General features: G+C 35.8%; 6 protein-coding genes across 6 annotated transcripts; 2 read left to right on the plus strand and 4 right to left on the minus strand.

The window, feature by feature from the left end:
• The first annotated feature begins 452 nt into the window (after positions 1-452).
• Positions 453-2,145, plus strand: EV154DRAFT_490654 (uncharacterized protein). The gene is made up of 4 exons (XM_051599445.1): positions 453-848; positions 907-947; positions 1,012-1,269; positions 1,347-2,145. The coding sequence occupies exons 1-4, from the start codon at positions 675-677 to the stop codon at positions 2,041-2,043; spliced, it is 1,170 nt and encodes a 389-aa protein (XP_051463568.1). The 5' UTR covers positions 453-674; the 3' UTR covers positions 2,044-2,145.
• A 371-nt stretch (positions 2,146-2,516) lies between these two features.
• Positions 2,517-3,205, plus strand: EV154DRAFT_490656 (uncharacterized protein). Its single transcript, XM_051599446.1, has 4 exons — positions 2,517-2,640; positions 2,691-2,791; positions 2,851-2,908; positions 2,964-3,205. The coding sequence occupies exons 1-4, from the start codon at positions 2,538-2,540 to the stop codon at positions 3,044-3,046; spliced, it is 345 nt and encodes a 114-aa protein (XP_051463569.1). The 5' UTR covers positions 2,517-2,537; the 3' UTR covers positions 3,047-3,205.
• On the minus strand, positions 3,184-3,391 carry EV154DRAFT_557947 (uncharacterized protein; the record flags this gene model as incomplete). Its single annotated transcript, XM_051605461.1, has 2 exons — positions 3,184-3,225; positions 3,281-3,391. The coding sequence occupies 2 exons, from the start codon at positions 3,389-3,391 to the stop codon at positions 3,184-3,186; spliced, it is 153 nt and encodes a 50-aa protein (XP_051463570.1).
• Positions 3,392-3,603: 212 nt separating this feature from the next.
• Positions 3,604-5,690, minus strand: EV154DRAFT_490660 (uncharacterized protein). The gene is made up of 11 exons (XM_051599447.1): positions 5,502-5,690; positions 5,351-5,447; positions 5,195-5,297; positions 5,014-5,133; positions 4,892-4,956; positions 4,718-4,830; positions 4,590-4,653; positions 4,338-4,533; positions 4,057-4,278; positions 3,807-3,996; positions 3,604-3,736 (listed from the first exon to the last, which is right to left on the minus strand). Exons 1-10 carry the CDS (start codon positions 5,557-5,559, stop codon positions 3,895-3,897), a joined length of 1,140 nt encoding a protein of 379 aa, XP_051463571.1. The 5' UTR covers positions 5,560-5,690; the 3' UTR covers positions 3,604-3,736; positions 3,807-3,894.
• A 2,048-nt stretch (positions 5,691-7,738) lies between these two features.
• On the minus strand, positions 7,739-10,563 carry EV154DRAFT_597975 (aconitate hydratase). The gene is made up of 3 exons (XM_051607024.1): positions 10,347-10,563; positions 10,134-10,291; positions 7,739-10,005 (listed from the first exon to the last, which is right to left on the minus strand). The coding sequence occupies exons 1-3, from the start codon at positions 10,380-10,382 to the stop codon at positions 7,830-7,832; spliced, it is 2,370 nt and encodes a 789-aa protein (XP_051463572.1). The 5' UTR covers positions 10,383-10,563; the 3' UTR covers positions 7,739-7,829.
• Positions 10,564-11,969: 1,406 nt separating this feature from the next.
• EV154DRAFT_490665 (kinase-like domain-containing protein) lies at positions 11,970-13,990 on the minus strand. Its single transcript, XM_051599448.1, has 3 exons — positions 13,119-13,990; positions 12,591-13,064; positions 11,970-12,537 (listed from the first exon to the last, which is right to left on the minus strand). The coding sequence occupies exons 1-3, from the start codon at positions 13,882-13,884 to the stop codon at positions 12,098-12,100; spliced, it is 1,680 nt and encodes a 559-aa protein (XP_051463573.1). The 5' UTR covers positions 13,885-13,990; the 3' UTR covers positions 11,970-12,097.
• Positions 13,991-14,820: the final 830 nt, after the last annotated feature.

Consider the following 14,820-nt stretch of genomic DNA (forward strand, 5'->3'; position numbering starts at 1 on the left):
GGTGATTTATGATTTTTTTATTCTATCTAGTTGGTCTGGCTTGATCAGATAAAGTAATATATATTGGATCAAAGTTTAAATTTATTTTATTGTGACAGTATTTCTTGGGATTGGCACATGCATCACGTTGCAACATGATTAACTTGGAAAGATTTGTATTTTCCTCCAAGCTGACATTTGGAGATGTAATATTAAAAATTAAATTTTAAATTTTTATAAGATTTCATATGCGGTTTACTTAAAGACTTTGTTGCATACAATAACATTATTCTATTCCATACAAAAGAAGGTAACATTATTTTATTGATTAAAAGGCGTATAGTCTACACTTTGACGTAAAAATTTATTATAATTAAGATTTTAATCATGACAGCACCGTATTTTAATTTAAAAAGATTGGTAGCCGGATAAAAATGTATCCGGTTAATTTGTAAAAGTTAAAGTTAAGGTTCAGTCTCTCAAATTTCATGCAGGTATTTGAACAAAACGATTTCTTTGATAAATCATATAGACTTGTTGTCGACAGGAATCCCAATACTCACATAATATATCGACTTCCATTTTAATATAAAACGTGGCCAATAACATGACCCTACACACAAAAATAAAAAATAATAATAAAAACTCACAGCCCTTACCTCATTTCAACATTTCGTTCAACTTCAAAAAAGGGCATGTTTAAAAGTGTCTTTATTATTGAAGCTAAACTAAGCTCAGATAAAACCCAGCAAGTATTCCAGTACTTGGAGTCAAGTACAGGGTATGAAAAAATCGATTCTTGTGTTCATGCCGATTACATTGTTACAGAATTGAAAAGCTCTTCTCGCATTATGAGAATTGTGAAAAAGGTATGAAAACATGGAATTTGTATATAAAAATATCTTATTCCGAGCATATAATTTATAGTCTACATGTCCTGTTGTTCATGTTACATGGTTACTGGAGAGGTATGTAAAATATAAATAAAGCGTCTACTCCATTGATTTTAAGCTCCTCCCTTCCTTGATCTAGTATTCGACTTGGGAAACAATTAGACCCCCACGATTATTTAATTGATGTATCAGAGGCGAGAAAGAAACTGAAAAATGATATATCTGCTCGTATAGCAGACAGAGCACTCCCGAGACAATTAACGTGGGACCAAGTCGCTTTAAGACGATCAAATAGAGAAAATTTTGACAACAATTCGCACTTGGCCAGAGATGCTGGACTAAGGGAACGAGCACGATTCTCCAGATCATATGGTAGTAGACTCAAATCTTCTAAAAGGTACCTACCCATTTTTTTTTTCATATGCTTAAAGTCCAATATAAAAAAAAAAACTTGATTATTCACGTCCTGAATAGAACCAGTTTATCTGGAACTAGTCTATTAAACCTGGAAGAAAAAAAAGTTTCTTCTATCAATATATCAGTATCATCTGCTGGCAGCCCCTCTTATATAGCTCCCGTTGGCAATCGGGATAAAGATGCTTCTTTAATCAAGCATCATATCACACAACATCAAAAGGTTAAGTCTCCTAGCTTGTTAAATGGCGGTTTACTTAAAAAGCCAACAGGTTTCTATAATGTCTGCAATGACGCAGAAATTGATGTGACTTTCGCTCCACTAATACACAATTCTGGTGAAAGTTCTCATGGTAACGCCAAAGCCGATTCATCAGTATTATCTTGTGATACAGTTATAATCAGAAACGATATATTCGATAAGAATGTATCGCCTACAAAACTTGATGAAATTATTTGTATTGGAGACGACAGTGAAAATGAAATTGTTGAAGAAACAGCAAGTAATAATACCGATAAAGACTTGATTGATGAAACGGATCAGGGATTTTCAATTTTTGCCGACCAAGAAGCATCGACATCTCAAGATGACAATAGAGAGGATATTCTTTGCTCTTCAGGAAAAGCCATCAATAGTTTTAACAACTCTTCTTATGGTAATGAACCAGACAGTAAATTTGAATTTAACTGTAGCAGCATTTCCTCTCTGGAGTTCGATACGAGCTCTTATTCTCTCTCTGCGATACTTTCTCTATAAGTACAGGTTTTAGCTTGTACAAGTATACCAACACATTATCGAATTCGTATGGCTTTTTAAACGGATGTGATTCCCATTATTCGTCAGAATAAACTTTTCGTGTAGATCTAAAACTAAATCAATGTCTTTATCTTTTTTGTGCACATGTATAATTCTGTTGGCTATATGTCGAATGACATATCTCGGCAGTCATCCTCGTCATTTTTTACTGGTGGACAAACTGTTTTTCCTGAATTGTTTTAATATCACTGAAATTCTTTCTTGTGTCTCAAACCAAAAGATAATGAAATTATAGTATGACTTGGGCTGGTGTTAACATTCTTATTACTACTTCAGTACTTTATAAACAGCATAAATATGTTTATCCGAAGATGCTTTTTAAGCTTTTGTGACTACAGTGTTTGAACTATAAATGGTGACTACATTAAAAAAAGTGCGACACAAATAAAACGGAGAAAAAAAATCGGAGAAGGTATTCATTTCTTTACCTGAAGATGCGTAATCCACTTAAACCCAAAAATAAGTCGAGAAGATTTGCTGAATTGCAAGAGGATCGAGGATTCACTGATGCTCAGTTTGAAACAGCAAAGACCCCGAGTATGTAGAGTACATTACGAAATTAAGGTTATTGACTTTGTTATCAATAGTTCCTTGGAGTGCCATTGGTTTAGCGACATTGCTTTTTGTAGTTGGTGGTATATTGTTGGCTCTCGGTATATTGATAAAAATTGGGCAAATTACCTCAGAAGTTAGTATATAGAATAAGAGAGTCGCTACTGTCAATTTTAACATAAAACAAAATAATAGGTGTGGTTGGCTAGAGGTACACCTTTTATCGTGCTCGGTAGCATCATGTTTATCCCAGGTAAATACCATGTGCAGCTACATCAGCTGCTGACTTAACTCATTGTTCAATTTAGGTTCCTATCATTTGTACATTGCTTATTATGCATATTACAATTATCCTGGATATGACTTTAATCTTATACCTGATTGGGATTAAATGTTTGTGTGTATACTATGTTTTATTTTATTTTTATATTTCGATTGCGATAAAAAGAGAAATTAAATGGAAACGAAAGTGTCTTTATTTTTTATTTTTTTGGTCATTCTTTAAGCTCTATATGCGCAGCATTGTGCTTAGTCCATTCCCTTCTTGGCACTTTCAAGTTTAGCTTGTTTCTACAAAAATGTGTTTTTTAAGTGGTCATGTCAATACAAAATTTACTGATTCTACCTTAAGCTTATGTTCGTGTTGTTCCAACTTCTTCTCGGCTTTAGATTTAGGTCTGTGCTTATCTTCTCTCTCGGTGACTTCCTTGTGGCTAGAGTGGTTTTTCTTTCCCATGATGATTATTCTTAAATTGATAATTCCTATAAGTATATGTCAGAAAACATTCTTCTTTTTATAGTGTTTGTCCTTATTTGTTACATTCATAATACATCTGAACCCTTTCAAAGCGCTCCTTTCTCCGATATTACACGGTTTTAAGGGAAATATTTTCGTTCAAAGCTCTAGACAAAAAAGTAATTGAAAACTATTCTTATTTCAATTTGTACTAACGAAAAAAAAAAGACATAAACTTTTATTTATTTATTTTAGTGTGCTTTCTGTAAAAAAGATGATGGAAAAAATTGGTATAGTATTAAGAGACTGATTTTTTGTTTGCATAGTTGTTTGTTCTGTTTGTGGTATATATTGTTCAGGGAAAAATTATTAGCAGTAGTAATCGTGGTTTTTTTTTTTTTTTTTTTTTTTTAGGGAAAAATAAATAAATAAATAAAAAGCCTAAATAATGAACGATTTGTTTGTAGTGGGTGAGAATGTTTGTATTTGAAATAGAATATTCTTTAATTTGAAACCAGATGCTGTAAGTGGCCTTCTTCAAAGAGTGCCTGGATATATGAATGGATAAAAGGCATGTAATCATGCTGTCTCCGTATGTGGTTTTTCTAGGGCATACTGTCGGTAAATAATATAAAATGTCATTAATTCTATTTTCTCTTCCTTACCTCATACATCTCTTGTTTCTCATCTTCTAGTCCAAGACATTCGTATAATCTTAGTGAATCATCTTGTGTTTGTAACCAGGCATCCATTATGTCTTCTTGTTTGGTATATTCTTTTAAAATTGACTTGACGCCTATTTGTTCATCTGGCGGTAACTGATCAAATGACTCACAATAACTTTGTACAAGCCGTGTAAATAATATTTGTCCGCGCTTATTTCTTTCCTTTTATAACAGTGTGATATTATTATACGGTTAACAATTATATAGTGCAAGTACATTACATTATTCATGGCATATCTATATTCCTCCTCCCATTGATTTATATCCATGGTAGCCCGCCATTCTGGTTGATAATAATCAAGCTTACATTCTATTTCTCTTTTAATATAATTTTTCCCTATCAACCTCCGTTGATAAACAAGTCTTCGATCCTCAATTATTGCCCATACTGTGGCGGGTATACGTTGTTTATTGTGCCTGTCAAAAAGTATACTTAAAAATCTTTGTGTTATAAATTTTGTAATTGGTCTTACATTTCCATTTTTTTAGTCATTTCGACATGTACTATATCCAGCCAATTGTTTTCATCGCATATCCCTAACCCAAAAAAAAACAAAAAAAATAAGCAAATATAATTTTATAGACACAATCGAGATTTTACCCAGTTTCGTAGGACCTCTTTTCAATCCATCCAGTTCCCATAAATGGCCACCAGATTTGATATAGGATATTGGATGGTAAATATCTTTATCGCCTTCTTGGTTCATGCGATGGCTAAGGGTTTTATCAAAAAATTAAATTCTCTTGCATAAAAAGGGTTAGAACAGATAGATACCTAGAAGATAAGTTGTTATATGCCTGTCTAAATACGTGACTATTTGTTAACGTAAGTCCTTTTAACTGAAACAGATTATTAGTATAATATCATATTTAAACGCATTATTTTCACTAATTTACCGCTGGTGTGAAATCATGAGTGAATTGTTTGAAATTATTTAATTCCTTTCCGACGTCGATCGTAGCACAATTTAGCAAGATATTAAGTAAAGCATGCATAGCATAAGCATCGTGAACAATCTATTGGGCCATAAGAATATTAATCATCCAGTGTTGTTCAATAGATGAATAAAACTAATACCTGGTTTGAAAAGTATACACTATTATTGATCGTGGTTTCATTCATGGTGTAGGATATCGGTTCCGGTTTATGTTTTGCTAAAATCATAAGCCCATGTACAGGTCTACATTTGGAAAGTTATTTTATGCAAAACGAAAAAAGGGTAATTATATTCACCTCATGCTATACAGATTTTCTCTGTCAAGTAATAAATCTACTTGTTCGACTTGAATTCCATTTGCGCCGATATTAGAACACAGCTTTGTGAAAGTTCCTGAAAAAAAAAATTAACTCAAAGTAACAATGTTGAGAATGTTATTTCCTGAACCTGGATCTGGGGCAATGGGATTCCAAGAGTTACTCCCGGGAGGAGTCTCTTTTGTCATAATGGAATAAAGAAGAAAGATAAGAGAGAAAGAGAAAAAGAGAGAAAGTTATAAGAGAAAAAGAAAGAAAGAGAAAGAAAAGGAAAAAGGAAAAGAATGCATACCCAAACTCAAGGTTTCTATTATGTGGGGTGTGTCTTCTTTAGTATTACGCTGCTAAACATGATATTAATTTGCTTAATGTAGAATAAATAGGGTGTGTAAAAAAGAACTGCAAAGAACTGATGACGCATAACATAACTTGTTACTGCATGGATACATTTGAGATATGTTTAATAACCTTTCTCCTCAAATGTATCCTTGATATCATTGGGAGTGTGGTTCTATAACAAACAACATTCTTTTTCTGTGTTTATAAAAACGGATCCAAAACGCCGTTCCCCGTAGATAGAGGGAGACCGATATTACGGATTATTCAGAAACAAGCTGACATTATTTTTACTCTTTTATTAAAACACGGTCCAGTTTCTTGTACAATTACACTCCTATTATGGTTGTTTTCCCTAAAAATGTTCTAGAGACAATGTCAGATGATTATTAATAGTGAATTTGACGAATATAGGGAGAAATGACAATTTGTCAAAAGCCATAATTCCCTTACTCATCTTAATTTAATTATTAATAAAACAAGTTTTCTTACCTTTAGCATACATCAGAGATCTGCTACCGGCTACTTGTTCCTTTGGTTAAAATTGTTTAGCCCATGTAAACACTCCTATCAGCTGAAAACAACTTCATATAAACATATGGCTGATAGTTTGCAGATCATCGTTCGCCGACTAGTTTGTGTGACATGTTGGAAGATTGGACCAGAAAACTGATTAAGGAGCATAGAGAGGGTCCTTCGTCCGAAAGAGACACGTGCAGCCAATGTAATCTTAAACAATCAAAGGTAAGTCTATAAATATCAGAGAAAATAAAGCACGTTTATTAAACATTTGCAAAAATAAATATCGTGTACGAGCAGGGTATACTACTCCTCATCTCCCTACATTACCTAACATGTTCCGTTTTGGTTATAGTGTGGCTGTAATATGACCATATGTAAAAACACGTAATAATTACGTTAAAGATGGACGTGTCATTGGAATATTTGTCAAACTGGAAGCTTAAATGGAATTAAGTTTATAAATAACCCCTAACACTACAAGTAGAAATAAAGGGTATAACCATTATTGTTCGCAGTCATAGAGCTAAATTATGCCTGTCATATCATGATTGAAATTAGTACATTCAGAAGATAAAAAAGGAGATTTTATGGATCAACCTTGACTAAGCAGAGGAAAAAAATGCTGCTGGAGCAAGTTCGCGTATGGCCCGCCAGTATGTACACACGTTGGTTAGCTTTCCAACCAACGTATCTCCTGCTTTTTTACTTTTTTGTATGTACTCAACGGGAATGGTCCCGTAAGTCCTCAAAATACTTCCAGCATATTAGTTGTTTATACTGCATGTAAAATAGCATGTTGTTCTCTGGGTACAGGTACAGATATCGTTAGACGAGTCATAATGCATCTGTTTTTTTAAACCTAAAAAAAATGATACAAATGACGCTTTAAAAGTGTAGCTATGAATGAGTCGTATCAATTATTTGAGGATTTCGTATACAATTGCATGCGGAAATATATGGTCATTTGATATCGAGTATAAACTTATAAGAAAAAAGGCTGTATATTTGAGTTTAATTCAATACTTTCTAAATAGAAATTTAAATGGCCAATGAAAATTCAAATTTATATTATTGACAGCATAACTCATTCTGTAGCTTTTGTCGACTAATATAAAAAGATCTTTGGACACGTAATCAATAAACTTATGTCTTGATTGATTTTTTTTATACGTCGAAGTATATTATTGCTAACTTCCACTTGAACCTATACGACTGCATGTCTGTCATCTCGATATTGGTATCGTGACATTAAATAAAACGAAAGCAGCTAGTCGTTACCTGCCTGTCATCTTCTGTTCCTTATTTCTTGTTATTGTCATCAGCAAAACACTATAAAAATTAAGTTTTCTAATTAGGGAGTAAGGTTCCTTATATTTTATGCATTAGGCAGGTTTCATGCATTCAATGATCGTTCTTAGAATCTTCCTCATTGTTATGAAGACAAGCATTGTTGAAAATAGAGTCATTCAAATAAAAATTATTATTACAACGGTAAACAACAGCAGGTAATTATTGTATTATCCGAATTTTTTTCTATACATTTTTATTAGATTAATTACATTTTGATAAATTCATTTCTTTAATTGTAAAATTAAAGAATTTAAGCAGCAGCAGACTTTTCCTTCATGAGGTTAAGAGCGGAACCAGACTTGAACCATTCAATTTGACCCTCGTTGAAGGTGTGAGACAAAGAGATATCTTCGGTCTTACCATCGGCCTTGGTGAGACGCATGGTCAAAGGCTTACCAGGAGCGAATTCGGTCAAACCAATGATGGAAACCTTATCCTTAGGGTCAACTCTGTCATAATCGGCAGGGTTGGTGAAAGTCAAAGGAAGCATACCTTGCTTCTTCAAGTTAGTTTCGTGAATACGAGCGAAAGACTTGACAATGATGGCAGCACCGTTAAGGAATCTGGGCTCAAGAGCAGCATGCTCACGAGAAGAACCTTCACCGTAGTTCTCATCACCGACAACAACCCACTTGACACCATCCTTCTTGTAGTCACGAGCGGTATCGGGGACACCCTTGAATTCACCAGTGAAGGCGTTTTCAACACAGTTGACCTTTTCGTTGGCAATGTTAAGACCACCGATCAAGAAGTTGTTGGAGATGTTATCCAAATGACCACGGAACTTCAACCAAGGACCGGCCATAGAGATATGATCAGTAGTACACTTACCCTTAACCTTAATAAGAATAGGGATTTCAGTGATATCCTTACCATCCCACTTCTCGAAAGGCTTCAAGAGTTGGAGACGGTTGGACTTGGGGTCAACAGCAACGCTGACGTTGGAACGATCAGCAGGGGGCTCTTGGTAAGTGTTCTCACCGGCATCATAACCACGGGGAGGGAGTTCGTTACCGTTGGGAGCAGCGAGCTTGTAAGGCTTACCATCAGCACCGATGAGAGAATCGGTAATGGGGTTGAAGTGCATATCACCAGCAATGGTCAAAGCAGTGACGATCTCGGGAGAGGCGACGAAAGCATGAGTTTGAGGGTTAGCATCGTTACGACCAGTGAAGTTACGGTTATAAGAGGTAATGATGGAGTTCTTGTCTCCCTTCTTGATATCTTGACGATCCCATTGACCGATACAAGGACCACAAGCGTTAGCAAGGACAACACCACCAGCGTTGGTGAGAGTATCCATAATACCGTCACGCTCGATGGTAGCACGAATTTGTTCAGAACCGGGGGTAATAGTATACTTGGCCTTGACCTTGACACCATGATCGGTGGCTTGTTGGACAAGAGAAGCGGAACGGGCCATATCTTCATAAGAAGAGTTGGTACAAGAACCGATCAAACCAACCTTAAGCTCTTGAGGCCAGTCATTCTTGATGGCAGTTTCCTTGAACTTGGAGAGAGGAGTAGCAAGATCAGGAGTGAAAGGACCGTTGATATAAGGCTCGAGAGTGTTAAGATCAATTTCAACAACTTCATCGTACTTGGCATCGTGATCGGCACGGAGGTTGTGGCCGAATTGCTTAGCATAGTTGGCGATCTCACCACGGTTAGTAGCACGGAGATAATCACCCATACGTTCGTTGTAAGGGAACATGGAAGTAGTAGCACCAATTTCGGCACCCATGTTACAGATGGTAGCCATACCAGTACAAGAGATGGAGTCAACACCTTCACCGAAGTACTCAACAATGGCACCAGTACCACCCTTGACAGTCAAGATACCAGCAACCTTAAGAATGATATCCTTAGGAGAGGTCCAGCCGTTGAGCTTACCAGTGAGCTTAACACCAATAGCCTTAGGACACTTGAGTTCCCAAGGGATACCAGCCATGACATCGACAGCATCAGCACCACCGACACCGACAGCAACCATACCAAGACCACCAGCGTTAGGAGTATGAGAATCAGTACCGATCATAAGACCACCGGGGAAGGCATAGTTTTCAAGAATGATTTGATGAATAATACCAGATCCAGGTCTCCAGAAACCAAGACCGAACTTGGCAGTGGAGGTAGCTAAGAAATCATAAACTTCCTTGTTGATATCGATAGCACGAGCTAAATCCTTAACACCACCAACTTGAGCTTCAATTAAATGATCACAATGAACGGTGGAGGGGACAGCAACAGTGGGGATACCAGCAGACATGAATTGCAAAAGAGCCATTTGAGCGGTAGCATCTTGACAAGCAACACGATCAGGACGAAGCTTAAGGTAAGATTGACCACGGACAATATCTTGGTTGTGAGCATCATCTAAATGACCATAAACAACCTTTTCGGAAAGAGTCAAAGGACGGTTTAATCTTTTTTTTAAAAAAAAATTAAAATTAGTAAATATTTCTACAGTAAGGGTACCCCTCTCTCCTTCCATTATTCTTCCCACTCTCTCCGACTAAATTTTTTTTTTTTCTTTTTTTCTTTTTTTATTTACCTCTTACGAACGATCTCAAGGTTATCCTCGATTCTTTGGTAGTTGATGAACTTGTCTTGTTCAAGAACAGACATGGCAACCTTTTGAGAAGCCCAGTTGGCACCAGCTTGAGCATAGGTACGTGCAGGAACGTGAGTTCTAACGGCAGGGGCGAAAGCCTAATGAAATATATATTAGATATAGAATAATCAAGCGTTACATGTTACATCATACCTTAGCAGCTCTGATAAAGTTGTTTGAAGACAGCATTATAATTTATTATTTTTACTTAGTGCAAGCTCTGTCGAAGCAAAACAACAAGAAAAAAAAAATAGAGAGGGGGGAGGGTTTAAAAAATAAGAGCGTGAAGAAACAGAAGAAAAAAGAAAATAAATAAAACCCCAAGGTTTTGTACTTGCTGTCACTCGACCAAATCAGGAATGGCTACACAGAAAAAAAAATTATCATTTTCCAATGAAACATGTGGAAACTGGGGCTCACATGAATCTGGGAAAAATACCTTGTTATTTACCGAAATTAAGGTTCATGACGACGATGGGCTTTTGTCTTTTCCTCTTCTTATTTGCTCGTAAAAATGTACGTATTTATTTGTGTACATTCAAGCATACAATCCATCTGGGCAATGATAACAAAAAAATATAGTCATAGCCTTGTCATACGCCTCTCAAGGTGAGACGCTCTCTGATTTGTGATGAGATAAGCAAGTTTCTTATTGGAAGTAACAGGGCCAGGTAAAATGCAAAAAACACCGTCCGGGCCATGAAAAAAGATGGCATTCCGACCGACTCTGTAGGATCATTATTTAGCCCAACTTTTCTTTTTTCCGTCCAACCTATTCCAAACTACTTGATTTTAGCCACTCCCACCTAACCTACTCCTTTTATTTCATTTTAATTTTGTATTTAGTAGAATTAGTGTAAACAGCAATTGTTTGGTTGCACCCCTGGATAATTTTAGTACTTGTTTTATAATGTTTATATGTAATCAACATCAATTATCACATTATAAAGGCCGAATCTGGGGTTGGACCTTGAGTAACAGGAAAACTTAATCAATACAATATCCGCTTCAACTGTATTTCCCCGCATCCTTTTTTTTATGTATAAAAATCATAATCCAAACAAGATCAAGGTTGTTCCTTTTCCTTCTTATAAAGACCGTATTTTTGATGCTGCAGCTATTTGCGATTTTCCTATTTTACCAAAGTGTTTTTTTACTCCTTGCATTAAGATTGCAAATCATTCAAATCCTAAACACTGTATCTAGAACAAATAGCCTTTTCTTTAATTGATCACCATCGTTATACATATTGCACGGCCCGTCTAAGCTTTACATGGCCCTTTTCGAAATGTAAATACGCATAACATGTGGCATGTTTTTTTTTCACGTTTATTTTTTTGGCTTTTTGTAGTCCTCTCCAATAGTAATTCAATCCTGTCTTGGCTGTTTACGTGATTGATAATTCTGTCATCTTACATTTGTTTTGATTTTCTAAGTATCACAATAATAATGTGGCTATCTTATCTTGTTTGTAATACGTCGACTATAGAACTTTAGTTTAATACACAAAATCGAAACTCAGTTAAATTACATCTCCACATTTTTTTTTTGCATGGCCCTGTTTTTCAATAAAGGAAATTGGTCATCGTCATGTTCCTTTCGCCTTAATATTAAACCGACTGTTACACAGACCAAATAATTGCCTATTTTTGCCAATCGCACATAAACACATTATGATATTCACTTAACCTTTGTACCCTTGAATAGGTTTTAGTGGTCCTGCAGTGGTAATACGAATACATATTTAGTTTATATATCAAAGAAAATATAACAAAGTAAATTTGAGTCCCAAGTAGACTTTGGGGGTTTATTATGACTATATAGATGATAATGATGCTTTCTGAATTAATATGGTACAATAGATTTTTCATGATGATTGAAAGATAGGAACGGTCTTCTTAGGCTTAGCTTTCTTCTTTACGGGGAGGCAAAACTATGATATTGCCACGTTTCATTATCTCTTTACTTGGTTTGAACATCAAATGATGAGAATGGCTACTGGCAGGTCTATCTGGTGTGCATACATCTATCTTTTTCACCCATTCATCTTCAAAAACATCTTCAAGTGTACAACGCTTTTCTGGATCTGGGACTAAAATCCGGGAAACAATGGGCCTTGCGTAACGAGGCAACAGCTTGAATAATTTCTCTGCTCCACTATTGTCTTGTTGTACAAAATTACTGAAAGATTGATCCTTGTCAGGACGCGGAAGTCTCCAAGGGAAGCGACGAATTATCATACATACTAAAATAATACCACAAGACCACAGATCTGTTTTACGAGCATCATACTCTTTTTGAGTATATTGTTCAGGAGCAATATACGGGTCCGAGCCGCAAATACCTAGAATACAAAAGTTAGTCCTGGTTAAAAACAGACTAGAATTTATTTTTCACCTTTGCTCTTGTGGAATTGGTCATCGAAGGGATACTTAATAACAGTAGAACACCCAAAATCAATTATCTTTACAATACCACGATCATCTAAGACCATGTTATCAAGTTTAAGATCACGATGAGCAATACCCATGGATTGCAAATACCGAACACCATCCAAGAGTTGGCGCCAGCAACAAGTCACTTCTTCTTTATCCATCTGGCCACTCATAACAATAGTAAACATGTCGTTTGGGGCGTATTCCATGATTTCGTAGAAAGTATGATTTTCTTGTACGATGTCTAACGCTTCTATGACATTATGATTATGGAGGGTGGAACCAATACAAAACTCCGCCGTGACTTTCTTAATGTACTCCTTTTCATTTTCACCTGTTGCTCTTTTTCTAAATTCCTTTACTGCAAAGGTCTTACCATCCGTGTTACGACGAATGATTCTAACTGATCCACCAGACCCCTTTCCAACGAAGTCACCTGAAAATATAACTGAGTAAACGCGAGTTTAATAGAATCATAATGAATATTTACCCCACTTGCCGTATCGACTTTGTATATTCTTATTGAATTCATTAGCAAATGATAAATCACTTTGTTTACTGTATACGGATGAGCTACTGCTACGAACACCAGACTGTTCTTTGACTAATGACCTCCTTTTTTTCTTCTCTTGATTTTTTTTAAAAAAGCGCTTCAAATCATGGAAGATGGTATCTTTTTTTTCAAAGTGGTGAAAATGTGTATGATGGTAATGGCTGTCGTATTCAGGCTTTTTAAAAACAAATTGTGATGGTGTACTGACACGACTAATTGTAGTTGATCCTACCGGTGACCCAGAATTCGAATTGCTATCCAAATCGGACTGGTAAGGAGAATTGGGCATACTGGGCCTATCCTGATCGCGATTGTTTTCAAAGGGTTCGGGTGATAGAGAACGAGGTGTAGGCGACTCTCGGTCGGGTGTTTGGTTTCCCGACGTAGAGCCGGATTCATAATTAAATTTAGCATTTGATACAGCAGCAGGAGTGACAGGTGTGGAGACGTCAGGCGTAATATTTTCAAATTGATGAATCGCGTGCTTACTCTGAAAAATTTTAGCGGGAGTATCAAAATCAACATTACTGAGCCTTTCGCTTAAATTGGAGATGGCGCTGGAGCTTGAGTAGTTACTTTTAGAGGACAAGCCGTGCTGTTTAAAATCAGATTTTAAAGGTTGTTTGTTAGAACTAACATCATTCAATAGCTCGTGCTGTGACGGTTTGTAAGGTTCTATATGTGGGCAGATTTGAGTATCCATATCGTCAAGTTTAAATGATTAGCAAAAATGCTTAGAAAGAGGTAAGAAAAGGACAAAACCGTAATAAAAAAAAGTAAAAATAAAAATATTAGCAACGGGGTTGTATTGAAACACAGAAGCAGAAAATAAGGTGTGAGATGCCTATTACGGAATTCTTAAACAACGACATACTTAACAAAATGAAGCGTTCGCTTTAATGATGACAATACAAAATGGTACTCGACAAAATACTAAAGCACCAAATGGTTGATTTTTATGACAGATATTGTAATATAAGGTCAAGTTCGCCTTCCAATTCATTACGGACTGTACCGGATTGCTTGGGCAAAAACTTTGCATGGGCAAAATTATCCGCCGTAGATCAACGGGAAAAAGAGCTACCGCGGTGTTCAGAATTTAATCTTTTAGCATGATTTTTTTATCCATTTCATCATTGTTACTGTCACAGCTTTTCCCTTTATGGCCTTACCTCTAAATGAACCAGAGAAAGCGTAGTTATCAGAGAGCGTGAAATCTAAACCCTAGATTCTGATTTCAATTACAGATTAAGGTTAAGATAACATGAGATATATATCCTACAGTAATAGACGAACATTATATCGTATTTTCGAATGGCATGGTGTATCCTTATGCAGGATAAGTATAACTTCGTACCAATATCATATTATGTTTGTAAATATGACATTGCTTAAATCATATGTCACAATTTTTAACGATTTTGAACTGCTTGATCTGAAACCAAAGGTTTTTCAGTGAATGAACATTTCCTAAACAAAAAATTAGCGTTATCTAGAAAAAAATTAGCCATCATTGTAAGTTGATAGCTAGATGTTTACATAATTAAAGCAATTGAACATTTGACGTTTGGAATGCCAAAATGTACGGTAATCATTGAAGTGCACATCATTTATCGGGAAGATCTGAAAAGCTTATTAA

This window comes from Mucor mucedo (genome assembly GCF_025094135.1).
Source record: "Mucor mucedo strain NRRL 3635 chromosome Unknown EV154scaffold_2, whole genome shotgun sequence".
NCBI classification, from domain to species: domain Eukaryota; kingdom Fungi; phylum Mucoromycota; class Mucoromycetes; order Mucorales; family Mucoraceae; genus Mucor; species Mucor mucedo.